Source organism: Coregonus clupeaformis, unplaced genomic scaffold, assembly GCF_020615455.1.
Source record: "Coregonus clupeaformis isolate EN_2021a unplaced genomic scaffold, ASM2061545v1 scaf3810, whole genome shotgun sequence".
In the NCBI taxonomy this organism is placed as follows: Eukaryota; Metazoa; Chordata; class Actinopteri; order Salmoniformes; family Salmonidae; genus Coregonus; species Coregonus clupeaformis.
In genome coordinates this window covers 7681-34687 of record NW_025537264.1, presented here as the reverse complement: position 1 = coordinate 34687, position 27007 = coordinate 7681, and the positions used below count along the sequence as shown (strand labels likewise).

Genomic DNA, 27007 nt, shown 5'->3' with positions numbered 1-27007 from the left:
ACGGAAAAAGAAGGAACAGCATGTCAGAAATCAGCTCAATGTAATTGAAGAATCCATAGACTCTAACCACTTCTGGGAAAATTGGAAAACACTAAACAAACAACAACACGAAGAGCTATCTATCCAAAACGGAGATGTATGGGTAAACCAATTCTCCAATCTTTTTGGCCCTATAACAGAGAACAAACAGCAAAAAAATATACATGATCAAATGCAAATCTTAGAATCAACTATTAAAGACTACCAGAACCCACTGGATTCTCCAATTACATTGAATGAACTACAGGACAAAATACAAACCCTCCAACCCAAAAAGTCCTGTGGTGTTGATGGTATCCTCAATGAAATGATAAAATATACAGACCATAAATTTCAATTAGCTATACTTAAACTCTTTAACATCATCCTTAGCTCTGGCATCTGCCCCAATATTTGGAACCAAGGACTGATCACCCCAATCCACAAAAGTGGAGACAAATTTGACCCCAATAACTACCGTGGGATATGCGTCAACAGCAACCTTGGGAAAATCCTCTTCATTATCATTAACAGCAGACTAGTTCATTTCCTCAGTGAAAACAATGTACTGAGCAAATGTCAAATTGGCTTTTACCAAATTACCATACGACAGACCACATATTCACCCTGCACACCCTAATTGACAAACAAACAAACCAAAACAAAGGCAAAGTCTTCTCATGCTTTGTTGATTTCAAAAAAGCTTTTGACTCAATTTGGCATGAGGGTCTGCTATACAAATTGATGGAAAGTGGGGTTGGGGGAAAAACATACGACATTATGAAATCCATGTACACAAACAACAAGTGTGCGGTTGAAATTGGCAAAAAACACACACATTTCTTTCCACAGGGCCGTGGGGTGAGACAGGGATGCAGTTTAAGCCCCACCCTCTTCAACATATATATCAACGAATTGGCGAGGGCACTAGAACAGTCTGCAGCACCCGGCCTCACCCTACCAGAATCTGAAGTCAAATGTCTTCTGTTTGCTGATGATCTGGTGCTTCTGTCACCAACCAAGGAGGGCCTACAGCAGCACCTAGATCTTCTGCACAGATTCTGTCAGACCTGGGCCCTGACAGTAAATCTCAGTAAGACAAAAAGAATGGTGTTCCAAAGAAGGTCCAGTTGCCAGGACCACAAATACAAATTCCATCTAGACACCGTTGCCTAGAGCACACAAAAACTATACATACCTCGGCCTAAACATCAGCGCCACAGGTAACTTCCACAAAGCTGTGAACGATCTGAGAGACAAGGCAAGAAGGGCCTTCTATGCCATCAAAAGGAACATAAAATTTGACATACCAATTAGGATCTGGCTAAAAATACTTGAATCAGTTATAGAACCCATTGCCCTTTATGGTTCTGAGGTCTGGGGTCCGCTCACCAACCAAGAATTCACAAAATGGGACAAACACCAAATTGAGACTCCGCATGCAGAATTCTGCAAAAACATCCTCTGTGTACAACGTAAAACACCAAATAATGCATGCAGAGCAGAATTAGGCCAATACCCGCTAATTATCAAAATCCAGAAAAGAGCCGTTAAATTCTATAACCACTTAAAAGGAAGCGATTCCCAAACCTTCCATAACAAAGCCATCACCTACAGAGAGATGAACTTGGAGAAGAGTCCCTAAGTAAGCTTGTCTTGGGGCTCTGTTCAGAAACACAAACAGACCCCACACAGCCCCAGGACAACAACAACAACAACAACAACAACAATTAGACCCAACCAAGAGAGAGAGAGAGAGAGAGAGAGAGAGAGAGAGAGAGAGAGAGAGAGAGAGAGAGAGAGAGAGAGAGAGAGAGAGAGAGAGAGAGAGAGAGAGAGAGAGAGATTAGAGGGTAAGGGTCAGCGGTAGAGGGGTATATAGTGTGGCTTCACCTGCTTGTATCCTGATGGGGAGAGACAGGAAGTGTCAGATGAATAGAGAGAGAGGGAAGGAGAGGGGGGTGAGAGGGCCAGGATCAGAGGTAAAGCTCACCTGCTTGTGTCCTGATGGGGAGAGACAGGAAGGTGTCCGTGTAGAGAGGTTGGGGGAACTCTCTGTGGTCTTCATCAAACAGCTGAGTGAAGGCACGGACACTGATTCTGCACAGAGACCAGAGAACAGTCATTGACTTCCATCAGTATCAACTTAGATCTCTAACGTTGTAGAAAAAACCACTCATTCTACCGGAAAAGTATTTCCCTGGTGGGCATAAATGGCTATAATATACTGCTTTCCTTTGCCCTCTTAGACAAGGTCAAGGGTCAGTTTGACCTGAAAGACTTGATTAGGATGGTCATTTTAATTCATTCAAACCCAGGTAAAGTGTTTGGCTTGTGTGGGGCCATATCATTGTTTACCTGTAGGCAGTCTTAGGCTTGAGAGGACCATCACAGAAGTGGTAGAGATCACTGTTGTGATCGTTGTCATGATCCTCCTCTGAATCACAAGGCCCTCCCAGGCGATCCAGCCCCGCCCCCAGGTTGACCTCAAACACCCGCCCGGCTCCCATTCCCTGTTCCTGGGCACAGCCACTAGGAAAGTAGCCTGTCTGGTAGGCCCGCACGGAGCTGTTCGTTCTGTAGTCCTGGAAGGAAGGTAGAGGGTGGAGCTGCTCTGGCTGCAGGACTTCATTGTCTGTGATGGGTCAAGAGGAAATAATAAAGTTGGATGGATTCAAAAATGGATTTGTTAGCTACAGAAAGAGGTGGCTAGACGAAGTATTCACACATTGTTTTTGCATGTAAGGTGTTTAAATCCCCTCCAGATCTCCCTCAAAAGCTCTCTTTTAACTCCCTCATCAATTACATTTTCAAGTTTTTCAAATTCAATTGTTGAAGTGTATTTGATTTCATCAGCAACATTATCTGACATATCCAAAGGAAGAAAGGAAATTGTGTAGAAAGTAAGTTGAGCTGTACTGATATACACTACTGGTCAAAAGTTTTAGAAACACCTACTCATTCAAGGGTTTTTCTTTATTTGTACTATTTTCTACATTGTAGAATAATAGTTGAAGACATCACAACTATGAAATAACACATATGGAATCATGTAGTAACCAAAAAGTGTTAAACAAATACAAATATATTTTATATTTGAGATTCTTCAAATAGCCACCCCTTTGCCTTGATGACAGCTTTGCACACTCTTGGCATTCTCTCAACCAGCTTCATGAGGTAGTCACCTGGAATGCATTTCAATTAACAGGTGTACCTTCTTAAAAGTTAATTTGTGGAATTTCTTTCCTTCTTAATGCATTTGAGCCAATCAGTTGTGTTGGGACAAGGTAGGGAGGGGGGTATACATAAGATAGCCCTATTTGGTAAAAGTCCATATTATGGCAAGAACAGCTCAAATAAGCAAAGAGAAAAGACAGTCTATCATTACTTTAAGACATGAAGGTCAGTCAATACAGAACATTTCAAGAACTTTGAACGTTTCTTCAAGTGCAGTCGCAAAAACCATCAAGCACTATGATTAAACTGGCTCTCATGAGGACCGCCACAGGAATGGAAGACCCAGAGTTACCTCTGCTGCAGAGGATAAGTTCATTAGAGTTACCAGCCTCAGAAATTGCAGCCCAAATAAATGCTTCACAGAGTTCAAGTAACAGACACATCTCAACATCAACTGTTCAGAGGAGACTGTGTGAATCAGGCCTTCATGGTCAAATTGCTACAAAGAAACCACTACTAAAGGACACCAATACGAAGAAGAGACTTGCTTGGGCCAAGAAACATGAGCAATGGACATTAGACCGGTGGAAATGTGTACTTTGGTCTGGAGTCCAATTTTGAGATTTCTGGTTCTAACCACTGTGTCTTTGTGAAACACAGTGTGGGTGAACGGATGATCTCTGCATGTGTATTTCCGACCGTAAAGCATGGAGGAGGAGGTGTTATGGTGTGGGGGTGCTTTGCTGGTGACATTGTCTGATATTTATTTAGAATTCAAGGCACACTTAACCAGCATGGCTACCACAGCATTCTGCAGCGATACGCCATCCCATCTGGTTTGGGCTTAGTGGGACTATCATTCATTTTTCAACAGGACAATGACCCAACACACCTCCAGGCTGTGTAAGGCCTATTTGACCAAGAAGGAGAGTGATGGAGTGCTGCATCAGATGACCTGGCCTCCACAATCCCCCCGACCTCAACCAAATTGAGATGGTTTGGGATGAGTCGGACCGCAGAGTGAAGGAAAAGCAGCCAACAAGTCTCATTTATGTGGGAACTCCTTCAAGACTGTTGGAAAAGCATTCCAGGTGAAGCTGGTTGAGAGAATGCCAAGAGTGTGCAAAGCTGTCATCAAGGCAAAGGGTGGCTATTTGAAGAATCTCAAATATAAAATATATTTTGATTTGTTTAACACTTTTTTGGTTACTACATGATTCCATATATATTATTTAATAGTTTTGATGTCTTCACTATTATTCTACAATGTAGGAAATAGTAATAAAAAAATAAAAAAAAATTGGTCATTTAGCAGACGCTCTTATCCAGAGCGACTTACAAGAGCAATTAGGGTTAAGTGCCTTGCTCAAGGGCACATCGACAGATTTTTCACCTAGTCGGCTCTGGGATTAGAACCCGCGACCTTTCGGTTACTGGCACAACGTTCTTAACCACTAAGCTACCTGCCGCCCCAGTAAAAATAAAGAAAAACCCTTGAATGAGTAGGTGTTCTAAAACGTTTGACCAGTAGTGTAGTTTAGTAAGAAAGGACAGTTGTATGAAGCTGTAAAGAAAGAGGATGTTTTACCATTGGACTCAGCCACGATGACAGTGAAGAACCTGACTGCTCCGTTGACGTCATTGAACCAGCTGCAGTTGAACTTGAAGAAGATGGTGGAGGGGGTGATGCGTACCGCCCTCTCATTGACCCGTATTGTGGTAGGGGGCGGGCCTAGAGGGGGAAAATAACACAGGCGATTGGTTCAAGGGTGTGTCTGTCAAATAATCCAGACTTTGATTGGCTGAATCAGATGGGTAAGAGTAAGGCTGTAACTAAAGCCAGCACACCCAGTATCTCTGCAGGGGAGGGTTGGCCATCCTTGTTCTAGAAATATGCTGCCATGTGTCTCCTCTTGTATCATATACAGTGCAATCGGAAAGTATTCAGACCCCTTGACTTTTTCCACATTTTGTTACGTTACAGTTTTATTCTAAAATGGATTAAATTGTTTATTTTCCCTCATCAAACTAGACACAATGCCCCATAATGACGAATCAAAAACAGGTTTTTTGAAATTGCTTAAAATTTATAAAAAGTAAAACCCTGAAATATCACATTTACATAAGTATTTAGACCCTTTACTCAGTACTTTGTTGAAGCATCTTTGGCAGCGATTAGAGCCTCGAGTCTTCTTGGGTATGACCCTTCAAGCTTGGCACACCTGTTTTTGGGGAGTTTCTCCCATTCTTCTCTGCAGATCCTCTCAAGCTCTGTCAGGTTGGATGGAGAGCGTCGCTGCACAGCTATTTTCAGGTCTCTCCAGAGATGTTAGATCGGGTTCAAGTCCGGGCTCTGGCTGGGCCACTCACGGACATTCAGAGATTTGTCCCGAAGCCACTCCTGCATTGTCTTGGCTGTGTGCTTAGGGTCGTTGTCCTGTTGGAAGGTGAACCTTTGCGACAGTCTGAGGTCCTGAGCGCTCTGGAGAAGGTTTTCATCAAGGATCTCTCTATACTTTGCTCCGTTAATCTTTCCCTCGATCCTGACTAGTCTCCCAGTCCCTGCCACTGAAAAACATCCCCACAGCATGATGCTGCCACCACCATGCTTCACCGTAGGGATGGTGCCAGGTTTTCTCCAGACGTGGCGCTTGGCATTCAGGCCAAAGAGTTCAATCTTGGTTTCATCAGACCAGAGAATCTTGTTTCTCATGGTCTGAGAGTCTTTAGGTGCCTTTTGGCTAATTCCAAGCAGGCCTTCATGTGCCTTTTACTGAGGAGTGGCTTCCGTCTGGCTACTCTACCATAAAGGCCTGATTGGTGGAGTGCTGCAGAGATGGTTATCCTTCTGGAAGGTTCTCCCATCTCCATAGATGAACTCTGGAGCTCTGTCAGAGTGACCATCGGGTTATTGGTCACCTCCTAACTAAGGCCCTTCTCCCCGATTGCTCAGTTTGGCCGGGCGTCCAGCTTGTGGTTCCAAACTTCTTCCATTTAAGAATGATGGAGGCAACTGTGTTCTTTGGGACCTTCAATGCTGCAGAAATGTTGTGGTACCCTTCCCTAGATCTGTGTCTCGACATAATCCTGTCTCGGAGCTCTACGGACAATTCCTTCGACCTCATGGCTTGGTTTTTGCTCTGACATGCACTGTCAACTGTGGGGCTGTATATAGACAGGTGTGCGCCTTTCCAAATCATGTCCAATCAATTGAATTTACCACAGGTGGACTCCAATCAAGTTGTAGAAACATTTCAAGGATGCACCTGAATTTAGAGTCTCATAGCAAAGGGACTGAATATTTATGTAAATAAGGTATTTCTGTTTTTTATTTGTAATACATCTGCAAAAATGTCTAAAAACCTGTTTTCACTTTGTCATGATGGGGTATTGTGTGGAAATTGATTTGGAATTTTTTTAATTTAATCCATTTTAGAATAAGGCTGTAACGTAACGAAATGTGGAAAAAATCAAGGGGTCTGATTACTTTCCTAATGCACTGTATCTTGTATCATTTCCATTACTTATCAAAACTGCAAACTCAATTTCCCCTGCTATGGGACAAATAATAATTGACTTGACAATAGGCCCCTTTTAGACCCAGAATCACGCTCCTACTTCTTATCCAGTATTTGTATGTATGCCACTGCATCTCTGTATCTCACCCAGCTCAGCCAAGGTAATATTGTTTCCTTGGTTGATTAGCAGTGAGACAGATTGTAATTGGATCGCTTCCATTTCTTCCCATCCACTACATGTGGTCTCTGGATTCTATTTAAGCTTCACCTGACAGGGTCTCTCTCTCTATGTCTATCTATGTCTCTCTCTCTCTCGTCTCTGTCTCTGTCTCTCTCTCTCTCTCTCTCTCTCTCTCTCTCTCTCTCTCTCTCTCTCTCTCTCTCTCTCTCTCTCTCTCTCTCTCTCTCTCTCTCTCTCTCTCTCTCTCTCTCTCTCTCTCTCTCTCTCTCTCTCTCTCTCTCTCTCTCTCTCTCTCTCTCTCTCTCTCTCTCTCTCTCTCTCTCTCTCTCTCTCTCTCTCTCTCTCTCTCTCTCTCTCTCTCTCTCTCTCTCTCTCTCGTCTCTCTCTCTATATATATATCTGTCTCGCTCTCTCTCTCTCTCTCTCTCTGTATGTATCTGCTCGGCTCATTGCACAGTTAGACACTGAAACAGCAGGGCTCTTGACAGAAGTGTGAAAGAGCAGCTCATCGCCTCCTTATAGAAACCCGAATAAAACCACTCTGTAAATGGCCCTAGTAAATCTGTCCACTTACAGAGAGGAGGGAGAGAGAGAGGAGAGAGAGAGAGAGAGAGAGAGAGAGAGAGAGAGAGAGAGAGAGAGAGAGAGAGAGAGAGAGAGAGAGAGAGAGAGAGAGAGAGAGAGAGGGAGGAGAGAGAGAGAGAGAGAGAGAGAGAGAGAGAGAGAGACAGAGAGAGAGAGAGAGAGAGAGAGAGAGAGAGAGAGAGAGAGAGAGAGAGAGAGAGAGAGAGAGAGAGAGAGAGAGAGAGAGACAGAGAGAGAGAGAGAGAGAGAGAGAGAGAGAGAGAGAGAGAGAGAGAGAGAGAGAGAGAGAGAGAGAGAGAGAGAGAGAGAGAGAGAGAGAGAGAGAGAGAGGTGGAGGAGAGAGAGAGAGAGAGAGAGAGAGAGAGAGAGAGAGAGAGAGAGAGAGAGAGAGAGGTGGAGGAGAGTAGAGAGAGTGAGAAAGAGAGAGTGAAAGAGGCCATCTGGAGGATTTATGAGTTAATATGGCACCTTCTCCACTGATCTAATTATGTTCTGTTGGTTATGACAATGTCGTCCTCCCTCCCTCCGGAACAAACAAACAACACAAATCTCTGGCATTTCCATCCCCCTAGGCAGAGGGTGACTAGCCTATTTCTCGAAATCCCGCTCTCTATCTCTCGTTTCTGCTCTCATTCCTCTCATGACCCCCCTCTCCATCATTCTCTCCCTTCCCCCTTCTCCCCCCCCCTCTCTCTCTCTCTCTCTCTGTCCCTCTCCCAGGTGTTTGGAGCTATTTGAGGACATCTTTATTTAAATGTCTTCCTGAGGCTGTAGCTCCCGAGGGCGGCAGCACAGCCACAGTCAGGCTAGTTAGCACCCCGCTAACAGGGATGTCTTGCTTCCACATGGCTCCCCTATGGAATTCACCGTGCTCCTGTCCACTTTAGATGACATCAGAGGTCTTCCTACCTCCTGTCTTCTTGAAGTGTTCTAATCACTCTCAGGGGCTGTGTCTGGAATGGCACCCTATACCCTATATAGTGCACTACTTTTGACCAGAGCCCTACAGAACCATATGTGCCTTCTAGGGAATAGGGGGACAAGGTCTTATAGAGGGGCCTTTGGTGCAGTTGTATGAGCGATGACAGAACAAACTACAGGACCTATTCCAGCTACTGTAGCGTTCCCCTCTCATTTGATAATGGCACTCTCACTTTAATGTTGGTCTTTGGTTTTATCACTGGGTTTTGATTCCATTTGGCAGCTGACATTGACCACTTGGTAGCTTGCACTTGGCCGGTCTAGAGGGCATATCTTTGGCATCATCCTGAGTCAAGCTGAAGACAGCCAGATGATGGTGGCCAAGTCATTTCCTATACAAACTAGCAGCCAGAGAGAGAGGAGGGGGTTAGACAGAAAATATGAGATCTGAATGTCATCCAACTCCCTCACCCCACCCTGCCCTCTCCTTCGCCTATCATCCACTATCCCTTATTCTTGAGGTTTCACTGTAATATAGTTCTCATTTTTTAACTTTGTCCTCTTTCTCTGAATAAAATGTTTTCACAAAGTTCACATTGGCCAAGATGATCTGATAATATTAGAACATTAGGGAACAAATGCACCAGAAAGGTTTTGTTTTTATTTTGTCTGGTTCTCTCTGGTTTCTCTCTTTCTGGCTTCTCTCTCTCTGGCTTCTCTCTCTCTGGCTTCTCTCTCTCTGGCTTCTCTCTCTCTGGCTTCTCTCTCTCTGGCTTCTCTCTCTCTGGCTTCTCTCTCTGGCTTCTCTCGCTCTGGCTTCTCTCTCTGGCTTCTCTCGCTCTGGCTTCTCTCTCTGGCTTCTCTCGCTCTGGCTTCTCTCTCTCTGGCTTTTCTCTCTCTGGCTTCTCTCTCTCTCTGGCTTCTCTCTCTGGCTTCTCTCGCACTGGCTTCTCTCTCTGGCTTCTCTCGCTCTGGCTTCTCGCTCTGGCTTCTCTCGCTCTGGCTTTTCTCTCTCTGGCTTCTCTCTCTCTGGCTTCTCTCTCTCTTGCTTCTTTCTCTCTGGCTTCTCTCTCTCTGGCTTCTCTCTCTCTGGCTTCTCTCTCTCTGGCTTCTCTCTCTCTGGCTTCTCTCGCTCTGGCTTCTCTCTCTCTGGCTTCTCTCTCTGGCTTCTCTTGCTCTGGCTTCTCTCTCTGGCTTTTCTCTCTCTGGCTTCTCTCTCTGGCTTCTCTCGCTCTGGCTTCTCTCTCTGGCTCTCTCTCTCTGGCTCTCTCTCTCTCTGCTTCTCTCTCTGGCTTCTCTCTCTGCTCTCTCTCTCTCTCTCTCTCTCTCTCTCTCTTCTCTCTCTCTCTCTCTCTCTCTCTCTCTCTCTCTCTCTCTCTCTCTCTCTCTCTCTCTCTCTCTCTCTCTCTCTCTCTAGGCATTCTTGGCATGGGAAACGTATGTTCATTCCGCAAGTGAAGTAGTAGTACAAGTGAAATAACTTATTACAGTCATTACACTCCAGTTCCATAAGACATTTCAATGTCATATTATGTATATATACAGTGTTGTAACAATGTGCAAATAGTTAAAGTACAAATGGGAAAAAAAATAAACATAAATATGGGTTGTATTTACAATGGCTTCGCTCTCTCTCTGGCTTCTCTCTCTCTGACCTCTCTCTCTCTCTCTCTCTCTCTCTCTCTCTCTAGCCCTTTCTTTTTCAATAAATCATTTTGACAGAACTGGAATACAAAGCTATAAGAGAGTACTGTGTGACTTTCTCGTCAATAGTAAGTTCTGTCCGTTTCTGTAGATACAGAGAGTCGCCTGATTGAAACACCAGCAATATTTCAACCTAATTTCCCCTGTGTTCATTTACCCAGGCCTCTCAGTGCCTAAAATTACATCTTTAAATCTGTCAGATGATCAAGTAAGATTACCACAGGACTTTAATCGTGTAGAATGATAAATCATTCTAAAATGAGTTCTCATCTCAAACCAAGGTTTTCATAAAATCTAAAAAATATTTGAAGTAGCTAGTCACCCTATTTGAAGTAGTTACCTTATAAGTTAGAGACTTCTGTGGAGTCTAAACTCATTAACGTTGAACTTATCAAGAGCAAACACTCACTAGCCTTTACTCAAAACTACACTGAGACGAATGCCAACACTTTGCTAAATCCAAATGCCAAATCTTTTAACCAAAGGCCAAGGCATCATAGTACTCAGAGCAGGTTCAAACCCTATTGATCTGGGTCCTGGAGTAATGAAGATAATGAATGAGATGTTCTATAGATCATCTGACTATTAAGACATTAAGGATGGAGGAGAGGGATGTCTGTGTGTGTGTGTGTGTGTGTGTGTGTGTGTGTGTGTGTGTGTGTGTGTGTGTGTGTGTGTGTGTGTGTGTGTGTGTGTGTGTGTGTGTGTGTGTGTGTGTCTGTGACTCAGCATCCTGCTAAGAGGAAACAAACGTTGCAGTGAAGCAGGACAGTTTGGGAGACGTGTCATTTGTCTGGTAGAGAGAGTAGGATATGGAATGGAAAGGACCTCCTCGGATGGGATTATTCATCAAGACTGTTAGAAACCATACTACTGTTAGGGACCTGACAGAAACACTACTACTGTTAGGGACCTGACAGAAACACTACTACTGTTAGGGACCTGACAGAAACACTACTACTGTTAGGGACCTGACAGAAACACTACTACTGTTAGGGACCTGACAGAAACACTACTACTGTTAGGGACCTGACAGAAACACTACTACTGTTAGGGACCTGACAGAAACACTACTACTGTTAGGGACCTGACAGAAACACTACTACTGTTAGGGACCTGACAGAAACACTACTACTGTTAGGGACCTGACAGAAACACTACTACTGTTAGGGACCTGACAGAAACACTACTACTGTTAGGGACCTGACAGAAACACTACTACTGTTAGGGACCTGACAGAAACACTACTACTGTTAGGGACCTGACAGAAACACTACTACTGTTAGGGACCTGACAGAAACACTACTACTGTTAGGGACCTGGCAGAAACACTACTACTGTTAGGGACCTGACAGAAACACTACTACTGTTAGGGACCTGACAGAAACACTACTACTGTTAGGGACCTGACAGAAACACTACTACTGTTAGGGACCTGACAGAAACACTACTACTGTTAGGGACCTGACAGAAACACTACTACTGTTAGGGACCTGGCAGAAACACTACTACTGTTAGGGACCTGACAGAAACACTACTACTGTTAGGGACCTGACAGAAACACTACTACTGTTAGGGACCTGACAGAAACACTACTACTGTTAGGGACCTGACAGAAACCCTACTACTGTTAGGGACCTGACAGAAACACTACTACTGTTAGGGACCTGACAGAAACACTACTACTGTTAGGGACCTGACAGAAACACTACTACTGTTAGGGACCTGACAGAAACACTACTACTGTTAGGGACCTGACAGAAACACTACTACTGTTAGGGACCTGACAGAAACCCTACTACTGTTAGGGACCTGACAGAAACACTACTACTGTTAGGGACCTGACAGAAACACTACTACTGTTAGGGACCTGACAGAAACACTACTACTGTTAGGGACCTGACAGAAACACTACTACTGTTAGGGACCTGACAGAAACACTACTACTGTTAGGGACCTGACAGAAACACTACTACTGTTAGGGACCTGACAGAAACACTACTACTGTTAGGGACCTGACAGAAACACTACTACCGTTAGGGACCTGACAGAAACACTACTACCGTTAGGGACCTGACAGAAACACTACTACTGTTAGGGACCTGACAGAAACACTACTACTGTTAGGGACCTGACAGAAACACTACTACTGTTAGGGACCTGACAGAAACACTACTACTGTTAGGGACCTGACAGAAACACTACTACTGTTAGGGACCTGACAGAAACACTACTACTGTTAGGGACCTGACAGAAACACTACTACTGTTAGGGACCTGACAGAAACACTACTACTGTTAGGGACCTGACAGAAACACTACTACTGTTAGGGACCTGACAGAAATACTACTACTGTTAGGGACCTGACAGAAACACTACTACTACTGTTAGGGACCTGACAGAAACACTACTACTGTTAGGGACCTGACAGAAACACTACTACTGTTAGTGACCTGACAGAAACACTACTACTGTTAGGGACCTGACAGAAACACTACTACTGTTAGGGACCTGACAGAAACACTACTACTGTTAGGGACCTGACAGAAACACTACTACTGTTAGGGACCTGACAGAAACACTACTACTACTGTTAGGGACCTGACAGAAACACTACTACTGTTAGGGACCTGACAGAAACACTACTACTGTTAGGGACCTGACAGAAACACTACTACTGTTAGGGACCTGACAGAAACACTACTACTGTTAGGGACCTGACAGAAACACTACTACTGTTAGGGACCTGACAGAAACACTACTACTGTTAGGGACCTGACAGAAACACTACTACTGTTAGGGACTTGACAGAAACACTACTACTGTTAGGGACCTGACAGAAACACTACTACTGTTAGGGACCTGACAGAAACACTACTACTGTTAGGGACCTGACAGAAACACTACTACTGTTAGGGACCTGACAGAAACACTACTACTGTTAGGGACCTGACAGAAACACTACTACTGTTAGGGACCTGACAGAAACACTACTACTGTTAGGGACCTGACAGAAACACTACTACTGTTAGGGACCTGACAGAAACCCTACTACTGTTAGGGACCTGACAGAAACACTAATAATGTTAGGGACCTGACAGAAACATTACTACTGTTAGGGACCTGACAGAAACACTACTACTGTTAGGGACCTGACAGAAACACTACTACTGTTAGGGACCTGACAGAAACACTACTACTGTTAGGGACCTGACAGAAACACTACTACTGTTAGGGACCTGACAGAAACACTACTACTGTTAGGGACCTGACAGAAACACTACTACTGTTAGGGACCTGACAGAAACACTACTACTGTTAGGGACCTGACAGAAACCCTACTACTGTTAGGGACCTGACAGAAACACTAATAATGTTAGGGACCTGACAGAAACATTACTACTGTTAGGGACCTGACAGAAACACTACTACTGTTAGGGACCTGACAGAAACACTACTACTGTTAGGGACCTGACAGAAACACTACTACTGTTAGGGACCTGACAGAAACACTACTACTGTTAGGGACCTGACAGAAACACTACTACTGTTAGGGACCTGACAGAAACACTACTACTGTTAGGGACCTGACAGAAACACTACTACTGTTAGGGACCTGACAGAAACACTACTACTGTTAGGGACCTGACAGAAACACTACTACTGTTAGGGACCTGACAGAAACACTACTACTGTTAGGGACCTGACAGAAACACTACTACTGTTAGGGACCTGACAGAAACACTACTACTGTTAGGGACCTGACAGAAACACTACTACTGTTAGGGACCTGACAGAAACACTACTACTGTTAGGGACCTGACAGAAACATTACTACTGTTAGGGACCTGACAGAAACACTACTACTGTTAGGGACCTGGCAGAAACACTACTACTGTTAGGGACCTGACAGAAACACTACTACTGTTAGGGACCTGACAGAAACACTAATACTGTTAGGGACCTGACAGAAACATTACTACTGTTAGGGACCTGACAGAAACACTACTACTGTTAGGGACCTGACAGAAACACTACTACTGTTAGGGACCTGACAGAAACACTACTACTGTTAGGGACCTGACAGAAACACTACTACTGTTAGGGACCTGACAGAAACACTACTACTGTTAGGGACCTGACAGAAACACTACTACTGTTAGGGACCTGACAGAAACACTAATAATGTTAGGGACCTGACAGAAACATTACTACTGTTAGGGACCTGACAGAAACACTACTACTGTTAGGGACCTGACAGAAACACTACTACTGTTAGGGACCTGACAGAAACACTACTACTGTTAGGGACCTGACAGAAACACTACTACTGTTAGGGACCTGACAGAAACACTACTACTGTTAGGGACCTGACAGAAACACTACTACTGTTAGGGACCTGACAGAAACACTACTACTGTTAGGGATCTGACAGAAACACTACTACTGTTAGGGACCTGACAGAAAAACTACTACTGTTAGGGACCTGACAGAAACACTACTACTGTTAGGGACCTGACAGAAACACTACTACTGTTAGGGACCTGACAGAAACACTACTACTGTTAGGGACCTGACAGAAACACTACTACTGTTAGGGACCTGACAGAAACACTAGTACTGTTAGGGACCTGACAGAAACACTACTACTGTTAGGGACCTGACAGAAACACTAATAATGTTAGGGACCTGACAGAAACATTACTACTGTTAGGGACCTGACAGAAACACTACTACTGTTAGGGACCTGACAGAAACACTACTACTGTTAGGGACCTGACAGAAACACTACTACTGTTAGGGACCTGACAGAAACACTACTAATGTTAGGGACCTGACAGAAACACTACTACTGTTAGGGACCTGACAGAAACACTACTACTGTTAGGGACCTGACAGAAATACTACTACTGTTAGGGACCTGACAGAAACACTACTACTGTTAGGGACCTGACAGAAACACTACTACTGTTAGGGACCTGACAGAAACACTACTACTGTTAGGGACCTGACAGAAACACTACTACTGTTAGGGACCTGACAGAAACACTACTACTGTTAGGGACCTGACAGAAACACTACTACTGTTAGGGACCTGACAGAAACACTACTACTGTTAGGGACCTGACAGAAACACTACTACTGTTAGGGACCTGACAGAAACACTACTACTGTTAGGGACCTGACAGAAACACTACTACTGTTAGGGACCTGACAGAAACACTACTACTGTTAGGGACCTGACAGAAACACTACTACTGTTAGGGAGCTGACAGAAACACTACTACTGTTAGGGACCTGACAGAAACACTACTACTGTTAGGGACCTGACAGAAACACTACTACTGTTAGGGACCTGACAGAAACACTACTACTGTTAGGGACCTGACAGAAACACTACTAATGTTAGGGACCTGACAGAAACACTACTACTGTTAGGGACCTGACAGAAACACTACTACTGTTAGGGACCTGACAGAAACACTACTACTGTTAGGGACCTGACAGAAACACTACTACTGTTAGGGACCTGACAGAAACACTACTACTGTTAGGGACCTGACAGAAACACGACTACTGTTAGGGACCTGACAGAAACACTACTACTGTTAGGGACCTGACAGAAACACTACTACTACTGTTAGGGACCTGACAGAAACACTACTACTGTTAGGGACCTGACAGAAACACTACTACTGTTAGGGACCTGACAGAAACACTACTACCGTTAGGGACCTGACAGAAACACTACTACTACTGTTAGGGACCTGACAGAAACACTACTACTGTTAGGGACCTGACAGAAACACTACTACTGTTAGGGACCTGACAGAAACACTACTAATGTTAGGGACCTGACAGAAACACTACTACTGTTAGGGACCTGACAGAAACACTACTACTGTTAGGGACCTGACAGAAACACTACTACTGTTAGGGACCTGACAGAAACACTACTACTGTTAGGGACCTGACAGAAACACTACTACTGTTAGGGACCTGACAGAAACACTACTACTGTTAGGGACCTGACAGAAACACTACTACTGTTAGGGACCTGACAGAAACACTACTACTGTTAGGGACCTGACAGAAACACTACTACTGTTAGGGACCTGACAGAAACACTACTACTGTTAGGGACCTGACAGAAACACTACTACTGTTAGGGAGCTGACAGAAACACTACTACTGTTAGGGACCTGACAGAAACACTACTACTGTTAGGGACCTGACAGAAACACTACTACTGTTAGGGACCTGACAGAAACACTACTACTGTTAGGGACCTGACAGAAACACTACTACTGTTAGGGACCTGACAGAAACACTACTACTACTGTTAGGGACCTGACAGAAACACTACTACTGTTAGGGACCTGACAGAAACACTACTACTGTTAGGGACCTGACAGAAACACTACTACTGTTAGGGACCTGACAGAAACACTACTAATGTTAGGGACCTGACAGAAACACTACTACTGTTAGGGACCTGACAGAAACACTACTACTGTTAGGGACCTGACAGAAACACTACTACTGTTAGGGACCTGACAGAAACACTACTACTGTTAGGGACCTGACAGAAACACTACTACTGTTAGGGACCTGACAGAAACACGACTACTGTTAGGGACCTGACAGAAACACTACTACTGTTAGGGACCTGACAGAAACACTACTACTACTGTTAGGGACCTGACAGAAACACTACTACTGTTAGGGACCTGACAGAAACACTACTACTGTTAGGGACCTGACAGAAACACTACTAATGTTAGGGACCTGACAGAAACACTACTACTGTTAGGGACCTGACAGAAACACTACTACTGTTAGGGACCTGACAGAAACACTACTACTGTTAGGGACCTGACAGAAACACTACTACTGTTAGGGACCTGACAGAAACACTACTACTGTTAGGGACCTGACAGAAACACTACTACTGTTAGGGACCTGACAGAAACACTACTACCGTTAGGGACCTGACAGAAACACTACTACTGTTAGGGACCTGACAGAAACACTACTACTGTTAGGGACCTGACAGAAACACTACTACTGTTAGGGACCTGACAGAAACACTACTACTGTTAGGGACCTGACAGAAACACTACTACTGTTAGGGAGCTGACAGAAACACTACTACTGTTAGGGACCTGACAGAAACACTACTACTGTTAGGGACCTGACAGAAACACTACTACTGTTAGGGACCTGACAGAAACACTACTACTGTTAGGGACCTGACAGAAACACTACTACTGTTAGGGACCTGGCAGAAACACTACTACTGTTAGGGACCTGACAGAAACACTACTACTGTTAGGGACCTGACAGAAACACTAATACTGTTAGGGACCTGACAGAAACACTACTACTGTTAGGGACCTGACAGAAACACTACTACTGTTAGGGACCTGACAGAAACACTACTACTGTTAGGGACCTGACAGAAACACTACTACTGTTAGGGACCTGACAGAAACACTACTACTGTTAGGGACCTGACAGAAACACTACTACTGTTAGGGACCTGACAGAAACACTAATACTGTTAGGGACCTGACAGAAACACTACTACTGTTAGGGACCTGACAGAAACACTACTACTGTTAGGGACCTGACAGAAACACTACTACTGTTAGGGACCTGACAGAAACACTAATAATGTTAGGGACCTGACAGAAACATTACTACTGTTAGGGACCTGACAGAAACACTACTACTGTTAGGGACCTGACAGAAACACTACTACTGTTAGGGACCTGACAGAAACACTACTACTGTTAGGGACCTGACAGAAACACTACTACTGTTAGGGACCTGACAGAAACACTACTACTGTTAGGGACCTGACAGAAACACTACTACTGTTAGGGACCTGACAGAAACACTACTACTGTTAGGGACCTGACAGAAACCCTACTACTGTTAGGGACCTGACAGAAACACTACTACTGTTAGGGACCTGACAGAAACACTACTACTGTTAGGGACCTGACAGAAACACTACTACTGTTAGGGACCTGACAGAAACACTACTACTGTTAGGGACCTGACAGAAACACTACTACTGTTAGGGACCTGACAGAAACACTACTACTGTTAGGGACCTGACAGAAACACTACTACTGTTAGGGACCTGACAGAAACACTACTACTGTTAGGGACCTGACAGAAACACTACTACTGTTAGGGACCTGACAGAAACACTACTACTGTTAGGGACCTGACAGAAACACTACTACTGTTAGGGACCTGACAGAAACACTACTACTGTTAGGGACCTGACAGAAACACTACTACTGTTAGGGACCTGACAGAAACACTACTACTGTTAGGGACCTGACAGAAACACTACTACTGTTAGGGACCTGACAGAAACACTACTACTGTTAGGGACCTGACAGAAACACTACTACTGTTAGGGACCTGACAGAAACACTACTACTGTTAGGGACCTGACAGAAACACTACTACTGTTAGGGACCTGACAGAAACACTACTACTGTTAGGGACCTGACAGAAACACTACTACTGTTAGGGACCTGACAGAAACACTACTACTGTTAGGGACCTGACAGAAACACTACTACTGTTAGGGACCTGACAGAAACACTACTACTGTTAGGGACCTGACAGAAACACTACTACTGTTAGGGACCTGACAGAAACACTACTACTGTTAGGGACCTGACAGAAACACTACTACTGTTAGGGACCTGACAGAAACACTACTACTGTTAGGGACCTGACAGAAACACTACTACTGTTAGGGACCTGACAGAAACACTACTACTGTTAGGGACCTGACAGAAACACTACTACTGTTAGGGACCTGACAGAAACACTACTACTGTTAGGGACCTGACAGAAACACTACTACTGTTAGGGACCTGACAGAAACACTACTACTGTTAGGGACCTGACAGAAACACTACTACTGTTAGGGACCTGACAGAAACACTACTACTGTTAGGGACCTGACAGAAACACTACTACTGTTAGGGACCTGACAGAAACACTACTACTGTTAGGGACCTGACAGAAACACTACTACTGTTAGGGACCTGACAGAAACACTACTACTGTTAGGGACCTGACAGAAACACTACTACTGTTAGGGACCTGACAGAAACACTGCTACTGTTAGGGACCTGACAGAAACACTACTACTGTTAGGGGACCTGACAGAAACACTACTACTGTTAGGGACCTGACAGAAACACTACTACTGTTAGGGACCTGACAGAAACACTACTACTGTTAGGGACCTGACAGAAACACTACTACTGTTAGGGACCTGACAGAAACACTACTACTGTTAGGGACCTGACAGAAACACTACTACTGTTAGGGACCTGACAGAAACACTACTACTGTTAGGGACCTGACAGAAACACTACTACTGTTAGGGACCTGACAGAAACACTACTACTGTTAGGGACCCGACAGAAACACTACTACTGTTAGGGACCTGACAGAAACACTACTACTGTTAGGGACCTGACAGAAACACTACTACTGTTAGGGACCTGACAGAAACACTACTACTGTTAGGGACCTGACAGAAACACTACTACTGTTAGGGACCTGACAGAAACACTACTACTGTTAGGGACCTGACAGAAACACTACTACTGTTAGGGACCTGACAGAAACACTACTACTGTTAGGGACCTGACAGAAACACTACTACTGTTAGGGACCTGACAGAAACACTACTACTGTTAGGGACCTGACAGAAACACTACTAATGTTAGGGACCTGACAGAAACACTACTACTGTTAGGGACCTGACAGAAACACTACTACTGTTAGGGACCTGACAGAAACACTACTACTGTTAGGGACCTGACAGAAACACTACTACTGTTAGGGACCTGACAGAAACACTACTACTGTTATGGACCTGACAGAAACACGACTACTGTTAGGGACCTGACAGAAACACTACTACTGTTAGGGACCTGACAGAAACACTACTACTACTGTTAGGGACCTGACAGAAACACTACTACTGTTAGGGACCTGACAGAAACACTACTACTGTTAGGGACCTGACAGAAACACTACTAATGTTAGGGACCTGACAGAAACACTACTACTGTTAGGGACCTGACAGAAACACGACTACTGTTAGGGACCTGACAGAAACACTACTACTGTTAGGGACCTGACAGAAACACTACTAATGTTAGGGACCTGACAGAAACACTACTACTGTTAGGGACCTGACAGAAACACTACTACTGTTAGGGACCTGACAGAAACACTACTACCGTTAGGGACCTGACAGAAACACTACTACTGTTAGGGACCTGACAGAAACACTACTACTACTGTTAGGGACCTGACAGAAACACTACTACTGTTAGGGACCTGACAGAAACACTACTACTGTTAGGGACCTGACAGAAACACTACTACTGTTAGGGACCTGACAGAAACACTACTACTGTTAGGGACCTGACAGAAACACTACTACTGTTAGGGACCTGACAGAAACACTACTACTGTTAGGGACCTGACAGAAACACTACTACTGTTAGGGACCTGACAGAAACACTACTACTGTTAGGGACCTGACAGAAACACTACTACTGTTAGGGACCTGACAGAAACACTACTACTGTTAGGGACCTGACAGAAACACTACTACTGTTAGGGACCTGACAGAAACCCTACTACTGTTAGGGACCTGACAGAAACACTACTACTGTTAGGGACCTGACAGAACACTACTACTGTTAGGGACCTGACAGAAACACTACTACTGTTAGGGACCTGACAGAAACACTACTACTGTTAGGGACCTGACAGAAACACTACTACTGTTAGGGACCTGACAGAAACACTACTACTGTTAGGGACCTGACAGAAACACTACTACTGTTAGGGACCTGACAGAAACACTACTACTGTTAGGGACCTGACAGAAACACTACTACTGTTAGGGACCTGACAGAAACACTACTACTGTTAGGGACCTGACAGAAACACTAGTGGTACTCATACAAGCTTAGACCATCAGACTGCCCATGTAGCTGGAATATGTCATTTAACAGGTCACGTGTTAGCAGGCAGTGCATGATGGGACAGCTAAATCACTCCAACCGTTGTGTCACCCTGATGTTGTTTCCTGTTAATGTGGTGTGATGGTTCTATGTGGTCACTTGGTTTGTTTTTGATGCTACAATTGTGATTGTGATTGTGGGTCTGGATCTTACAGCAGATATACTTTACTCTTTGATGGGATCTATGATACAACTCCGGTGGTACGGGTAGTTACTCACGGTCGATCATGGTGACCACGTTCTCCTCCACGGCAGGGCTGCTGAGTCCAGCGGAGGCCACTCTGACAGCCACGCTGTATCTCCTGTGAGGCTGGAGGTTCTCCAGGTTGAGTAAGGTACTGTCCCGGGCCAGACGTAGGGCATACACCAGCTCCCAGCTGTCCTGTTGACGCACCTGAAGGGTAGTGGACATTACTGTAAGTCCACTCCATGTTTTCAACATACTGAGAACTGATTACTGTAAATCCACTCCATGTTTTCAACATACTGAGAACTGATTACTTAAGTCCACTCCATGTTTTCAACATACTGAGAACTGATTACTAGAGTCCATTCCATGTTTTCAACATACTGAGAACTGATTACTAGAGTCCACTCCATGTTTTCAACATACTTAGAATGGATTACCATAGCCCATTCCATGTTTTCAACATACTGAGAACTGATTACTGAAGTCCACTCCATGTTTTCAACATACTGAGAACTGATTACTGTTGTCCACTCCATTTTTTCAACATACTGAGAACTAATTACTGTTGTCCACTCCATGTTTTCAACATACTGAGAACTGATTACTAAAGTCCACTCCATGTTTTCAACATACTGAGAACTGATAACTGTAGTTCATTCCATGTTTTACTCCAGAACTAGTTGAGCAATGGACTGCTTGTCAAACATTAACTTAATATGGAGTTTGCTGCTATGACAGCCTCCACTCTTCTGGGAAGGCTTTCCACTAGATGTTGGAACATTGCTGCGGGGACTTGATTCCATTCAGCCACAAGAGGATTAGTGAGGTCGGGCACTGATGTTGGGCGATTAGGCCTTGCTCGCAGTCAGCGTTCCAATTCATCCCAAAGGTGTTCGATGGGGTTGAGGTCAGGGCTCTGTGCAGGCCAGTTAATTTCTTCCACACCGATCTCGACAAACCATTTCTGTATGGACCTCGCTTTGTGCACAGGGGCATTGTCATGCTGAAAAAGGAAAGTCCCTTCCCCAAACTGTTGTCACAAAGTTGGAAGCACAGAGTCTAATTCATCACTCCAGAGAATACATTTCCCTGCTCCAGAGTCCAACGGCGGCGAGCTTTACACCACTCCAGCCGACGCTTGGCATTGCGCATGGTGTTCTTAGGCTTGTGTGCGGCTGCTTGGCCATGGAAATCCATTTCATGAAGCTCCCAACTAAAAGTTATTGTGCTGACGTTGCATCCAGATGCAGTTTGGAACTTGGTAGTGAGTGTTGCAACCGAGGACAGACGAGCTTCAGCTCTCGGCGGTCCCGTCCTGTGAGCTTGTGCAGCCTATCACTTCGTGGCTGAGCTGTTGTTGCTCCTAGACTTTTCCACTTAACAATAAGTGGAAATGTGACGAACTGACTTGTTGGAAAGGTGGCATCCTATGACGGTGCCACGTTGAAAGTCACTGAGCTCTTCAGTACGGGCTATTCTACTGCCTTCAGTAAAGTTGGAGAAACGGTATCAGACACCCTGACCTCAACTGTTATAATAAGAAGATAAGACATAAAGAGACTGTGTGTGTGTGTTTTTTTGTGTGTTGTGTGTGTGTGTGTGTGTGTGTGTGTGTGTGTGTGTGTGTGTGTGTGTGTGTGTGTGTGTGTGTGTGTGTGTGTGTGTGTGAGGGACGGTACATTAACCTCCACGGTATAGGAGTCCCACTGGGAGTCAGGGAAGGACCAGGAACAGGAGATGGATGAGGAACTATTGGGGAAACAGTGCATGTTCCGCAGCCTGGACGGGTCTGGGAGGAAGAGAGGGAACATTTATGATTAATTGATTAGTTGATTGATCAATTGATTGGTTGATTGCTATTTACTAAACCTTAATATATACAAGTTAATTTGATTGTGATTGCAATAAGTCCCTGGTCCAAGAAAGCATGGCATGGCATGTCTTAGTGCAGTGAGTTTCATTGATCTCAGGGTCGCACAACCTTGAGATGAAAACACTACCAGCCTCTGTCTCCTCTACCTTCCTACCTCCTGTCTCCTCTACCTTCCTACCTCCTGTCTCCTCTACCTTCCTACCTCCTGTCTCCTCTACCTTCCTACCTCCTGTCTCCTCTACCTTCCTACCTCCTGTCTCCTCTACCTTCCTACCTCCTGTCTCCTCTACCTTCCTACTTCCTGTCTCCTCCACCTTCCTACCTCCTGTCTCCTCTACCTTCCTACCTCCTGTCTCCTCTACCTTCCTACCTCCTGTCTCCTCTACCTTCCTACCTCCTGTCTCCTCTACCTTCCTACCTCCTGTCTCCTCTACCTTCCTACCTCCTGTCTCCTCTACCTTCCTACCTCCTGTCTCCTCTACCTTCCTACCTCCTGTCTCCTCTACCTTCCTACCTCCTGTCTCCTCTACCTTCCTACCTCCTGTCTCCTCTACCTTCCTACCTCCTGTCTCCTCTACCTTCCTACCTCCTGTCTCCTCTACCTTCCTACCTCCTGTCTCCTCTACCTTCCTACCTCCTGTCTCCTCTACCTTCCTACCTCCTGTCTCCTCTACCTTCCTACCTCCTGTCTCCTCTACCTTCCTACCTCCTGTCTCCTCTACCTTCCTACTTCCTGTCTCCTCTACCTTCCTACCTATGCCCTAGCAGTCTAGATTGAAGATAACAAAGTTAAGACAAGACGGTTCAAACATCCCAGAACTCTTTGCATAAATGAGGAAGAGTTCTAAACTAAGGGACCAATAATGACTTGTCTTAATATGGGTATCTTTAGCCTAGCTAGCAGTGAGAGAGGACACATTAAATGCTCTTTTACTGTTTACTTCAATCAGACTTCAATCACTGGCTATGTGTGAGGATACAATAGAAGCCATGCAGGGCACTGTGAGTATTGCTGACTCAGCACCGGCCATAAGAGGCTATACAGTACGTCACAATGGACTGAGGCCAAAGTAGTCGGGGAACAGCTGAATAGAAAGGCTCTCTTCATAATAGCGTGAAAAGCAATAAGCACAGAGGCCAAGAATAATCTTTTGAGAGGTGTGTTGTGCCCGTGCCCTTGGACTGTCTGCCTTTTCAATGGAAAACAACGGTCTGCATTAGCCCACACTATTCACACGACTCAATAACAGGTATTTTACTTCCTGCTTTGCTCCTATGGCTACACTCGCAATAGCTGCCAGTCCACACATTATGCCATCATTGACTTGAATGGGGACGCCCCCTCTATCCATTCTATTTCTATGGCAGCACATGCAGACAAGAGTGGAGGAGAGGAGAAAATGTTTTTCTAAAATATATATATATATATATATATATATATATATATATTTATTTATTTATTTTTGCTATTCAAACGTTTTTTACAGTGACTGCAGTCATTTGGCTGGTCAGTTACCGTCATCCAAAATGCCATGATGGTCACAGCCATTACTACTGTCTCCTACACATGAAGTATGACAAATTATGACAAAAGTATGACAAAGTGTGACAAATGGCGACATCCAAGACTAACTATACCCACATAAAGATGGTTATGATAAATATAAAGTTAGGAGAAGGGCGGGGCTGGGTAATATTTGCCATACCATTAAGCAGTTATGCCCTTTATATTAAAATGTAAAGTGATAAGTGTCTAAGGGTTGTCATGAGACAGACGTTGAAGGAAGATGAATATCCCAGACCAGAGGTCCCAAATGGCACCCTATTCCCTATATAGTGTACTACTTTTGACCAGAGACCCCTATGGGCAAAGGTCACAACTAGTGCACTCAAAAAATGTACAGGGTGCAATTTGGGACGCAAGAATTGATGAGAATAGAGAATAACTAATTTGCAACTTTGAGATAAACTACTAGCCTGGCAGAGACAGGCTCTCCATCAATATGTGTGTGTACATCCATGTGTGTGTGTGTGTGTGTGTGTGTGTGTGTGTGTGTGTGTGTGTGTGTGTGTGTGCATCCATATGTGTGTGTGTCTGAACGTATGATTGATTGACAAAAGCTTAGCCTATCAACAGCAGCACTGTCATTTAGAGGACGGTTGAAGATGAAACCATTCATTATCTAGATCTCCTGTTGAGCCACTAGCACAGACTGGAATATGTTCCGGGATTCTTCCGATAGCATTGAGGAGTACACCACATCAGTCACTGGCTTCATCAATAAGTGCATCGATGACGTCGTCCCCACAGTGACGGTACGTACATACCCCAACCAGAAGCCATGGATTACAGACAATATCTGCACTGAGCTAAAGGGTAGAGCTGCCGCTTTCAAGGAACGGGACTCTAACCCGGACGCTTATAAGAAATCCTGCTATGCCCTCCGACGAACCATCAAACAGGCAAAGAGTCAATACAGGACTAAGACTGAATCGTAGGAAACTGGCTCCAACGCTCGTCGGATGTGGCAGGGCTTGCAAACTATTATGGAATACAAACGGAAGCAGAGCCGTGAGCTGCCCAGTGACACGAGCCTACCAGACAAGCTAAATTACTTCTATGCTCGCTTCGAGGCAAGCAACACTGAAGCACGCTGTGATGTCACGAGAGGCTACACAGCTTTCAGCGGGATTGCTCAAGTAGTGCAAGGAGACCAGGTTCAAACAAAACAAGGATTTTATTATAGGTCTTGGGAAATTAACGAAAATATAACAAAATTCTGTTCTCTTGTGGCTCTTTAAGGGTTAACAGTTCAGGGATGTCTCTTCCACATCCAAAGTCATAATTCTCACTCGCTCAGATAACTTTTCCCCAGCCTTACTGTAGTCCACGTTGCAGCTAGTGGCCAACCCAGCAAAAAGTCCTTCCAAATGTCTCTCACGTATTTCCACAGGTGCATATATCCAAAGGTGAGTATTTCCCAAAGGTAAGTATCTCCAAATCCTTATATTCCTCATGGAAGTGGACGTGCAGCACTCTTGTCCTCCAGAGAGCCCAGGTTGGAGACTGTGTCTCTTCACCCCCACACACTCCCTCAGTGTGTCTCTTCCCTTCCCAAACCTTCAGCTCATCAGCTCCTGATTTGTTTCAGGTGCGTGGGAAGATTGGCCATAGAGGGGTGGAGTTCCCGACCATACCAGCAGATGGAGCCATAGCTGTCTGGGTTTGCAGCCACCTCAGGGGGATGTAACGTCCCTCCAGGACACAGCCTCTCGTGACATCACACATCCCCCTCCTCGGGACCGACGTCCTCGTCGGGTAAAGGCAGCGAAGAAGGCATCACGCCGGGAGAGGGCGTCCGCATTGCCGTGGTGCTTGCCAGACTGCTCTCTCTTCAACTCCTCCAACTCTAGGACCAGGGACTCAGCCTCCTGTTGTCTCTCCTTGAGTTTCTTACTGAACGCATCAGCCTTGGTTTTAGCAGAGTTTAGCTTCTGTTGAGCAGCTTTCAGTTCCTTCTCTCTCTCTGCCTCCGCATTCTTCATCTTGTTCTCCAACACCTTGTACTTCTCCTCTGCCTTCTTCTGGACCTCCTTACTACTGCGCAGGGTCTCCTCACACTCCTCGATGGTCCTGCGCAGCCTCTCCAGCTCCTCCTGTTGCTTAGGGAAGGAGCTCTGTTGGAGTTTAGCCTGGAGGATATCTAACTCTTCTGTCTTCATGTCTAACTGTTGCTTTAACAAACGATACCT

The 27007-nt window shown here is 44.9% G+C and overlaps 1 protein-coding gene across 1 annotated transcript; it reads right to left on the bottom strand.

Moving 5' to 3' along the window:
• Positions 1-1878: 1878 nt before the first annotated feature.
• On the bottom strand, positions 1879-23170 carry LOC121564808 (receptor-type tyrosine-protein phosphatase beta-like; the record flags this gene model as incomplete). The annotated part of the gene is made up of 6 exons (XM_045220431.1): positions 1879-1922; positions 2012-2118; positions 2377-2653; positions 4784-4927; positions 21411-21585; positions 23067-23170. Coding segments are annotated over 6 exons (851 nt in total), but the record flags the coding sequence as incomplete, so codon positions are not given.
• Between the last annotated feature and the right edge of the window lie 3837 nt (positions 23171-27007).